Genomic DNA, 1,431 nt, shown 5'->3' with positions numbered 1-1,431 from the left:
GGAAGGGCTGGGACTGGCCACAGGTGGCCGGAACAGGACAGCCTGGCATCATGGCCATGGATGGATAAGCTTGCACGGGGTGGGGGCACTCCCTGAGGGGAGGGGGAGGTGGGGGGAAAAACTAAAGACAGTTTCCCAAGTGAGGTCCAGGGGCCGGAGCTGTAGTACAGTGGGTAGGGAGTCTGCATGCCGGTTTGCCTTGCGGACCTGGGTTCAATCCCTGGCATCCCATATGATTCCCCGAGAAATGCTAGGAATGATTCCTGAGTACAGAGCCAGGAGTGACACCTGAGCATTGCTGGGTGAGACCCCAAAGGGCCAAGCCAACCCCAAATAACCAAGTGTGGTCCAAAGGGCACCATATGCAGATGCCAAGGCCACATGCTGTGGAAAGAACTGTAGGTGGGTCTCCCTTCACTTGAGATATTCAACACCGTGTGTATGTGTGTATGTGTGCATGTGTGTGCACACATGTGTATACATGTGTGCATGCATGTGTGTATGCATGCATGTGTGTATGCATGTGTGTGCATGTGTGTGCGTGTGTGTGCATGTGTGTGTGTCAGTGTGCATGTGTGCATGCGTGTGTGTTTGTGTTAGGTCCATGGGCCCATTTTCATCTCAGGTTGCATTTTTCTTCTAGAACATTCCCCCCACCCCCCCACCCCTGAAGGTGGTGCTCCTCCGGAAGAACTTGAGTCAGCCGAGGATGTTTCCACCCAACAGTACGGCCGAGTCCCCGTTGCTGACCAGCCTGTGGCAGGGCACAGGCTCGCCGGGTGGCCACACCTCGGGCTTGGCGCGCAGGTCGCCCGGCCAAGGGGAGGGCGAGATGGAGGCGCTCTACATCCTCATGGTGCTGGGCTTCTTCGGCTTCTTCACGCTGGGCATCATGCTCAGCTACATCCGCTCCAAGAAGCTGGAGCACTCGCACGACCCCTTCAACGTCTACATCCAGTCTGACGCCTGGCAGGAGAAGGACAAGGCCTTCGTGCGGGCCCGCGTGCTGGAGAGCTGCAGGGCCAGTCTCGTCATCCAGAACCCGTCGGCCGTCGAGCAGCCGCACACGCACCTGCCCGAGACCAAGGCCCTGTCCTGAGCCCCCGGCCGCCCCCGGCTGCCCACAGCCGCCCACAGACACCCCCCGGCCGCCCACGGCGCAGCCACTCCCGCCCACCCATCTGACTTGGGTATTTTCCACTTCTGTGCTCTTTCTGCTCTTTACTGTACGGATGCCAAGAAGAGTTTCCTTTCTTTCCTTTTTCTTTTTTTCTTCTTTTTAGATGGGGACGGGGCTATGACAAGGGGTGGGGGTGGGGGGTAAATCATGCTATAAAATCACGCAAAGCGCATTCTCTCGATACTAGACCACCGTCTGCTCCCTCCACGTCCCCGCCTTGATCGTTCCAGCAGCATCCCCGTCACGTCTTG

At 58.1% G+C, this 1,431-nt stretch overlaps 1 protein-coding gene across 1 annotated transcript; it reads left to right on the top strand.

Moving 5' to 3' along the window:
* Positions 1–709: 709 nt before the first annotated feature.
* Positions 710–1,104, top strand: KCNE1 (potassium voltage-gated channel subfamily E regulatory subunit 1). Its single transcript, XM_004620353.2, has one exon. The coding sequence runs from the start codon at positions 710–712 to the stop codon at positions 1,097–1,099; it is 390 nt and encodes a 129-aa protein (XP_004620410.2). The 3' UTR covers positions 1,100–1,104.
* Positions 1,105–1,431: the final 327 nt, after the last annotated feature.

The sequence above is a fragment of the Sorex araneus genome, chromosome 2 (assembly GCF_027595985.1).
Source record: "Sorex araneus isolate mSorAra2 chromosome 2, mSorAra2.pri, whole genome shotgun sequence".
NCBI lineage: Eukaryota > Metazoa > Chordata > Mammalia > Eulipotyphla > Soricidae > Sorex > Sorex araneus.
The sequence above is the reverse complement of the archived record's forward strand: the minus strand, read 5'-3'. Positions and strand labels throughout refer to the sequence as shown.

Bases quoted from the DNA above. Each gene is read 5' to 3' on its own strand.
- KCNE1 (XM_004620353.2), top strand. From the start codon at position 710: ATGTTTCCACCCAACAGTACGGCCGAGTCCCCGTTGCTGACCAGCCTG.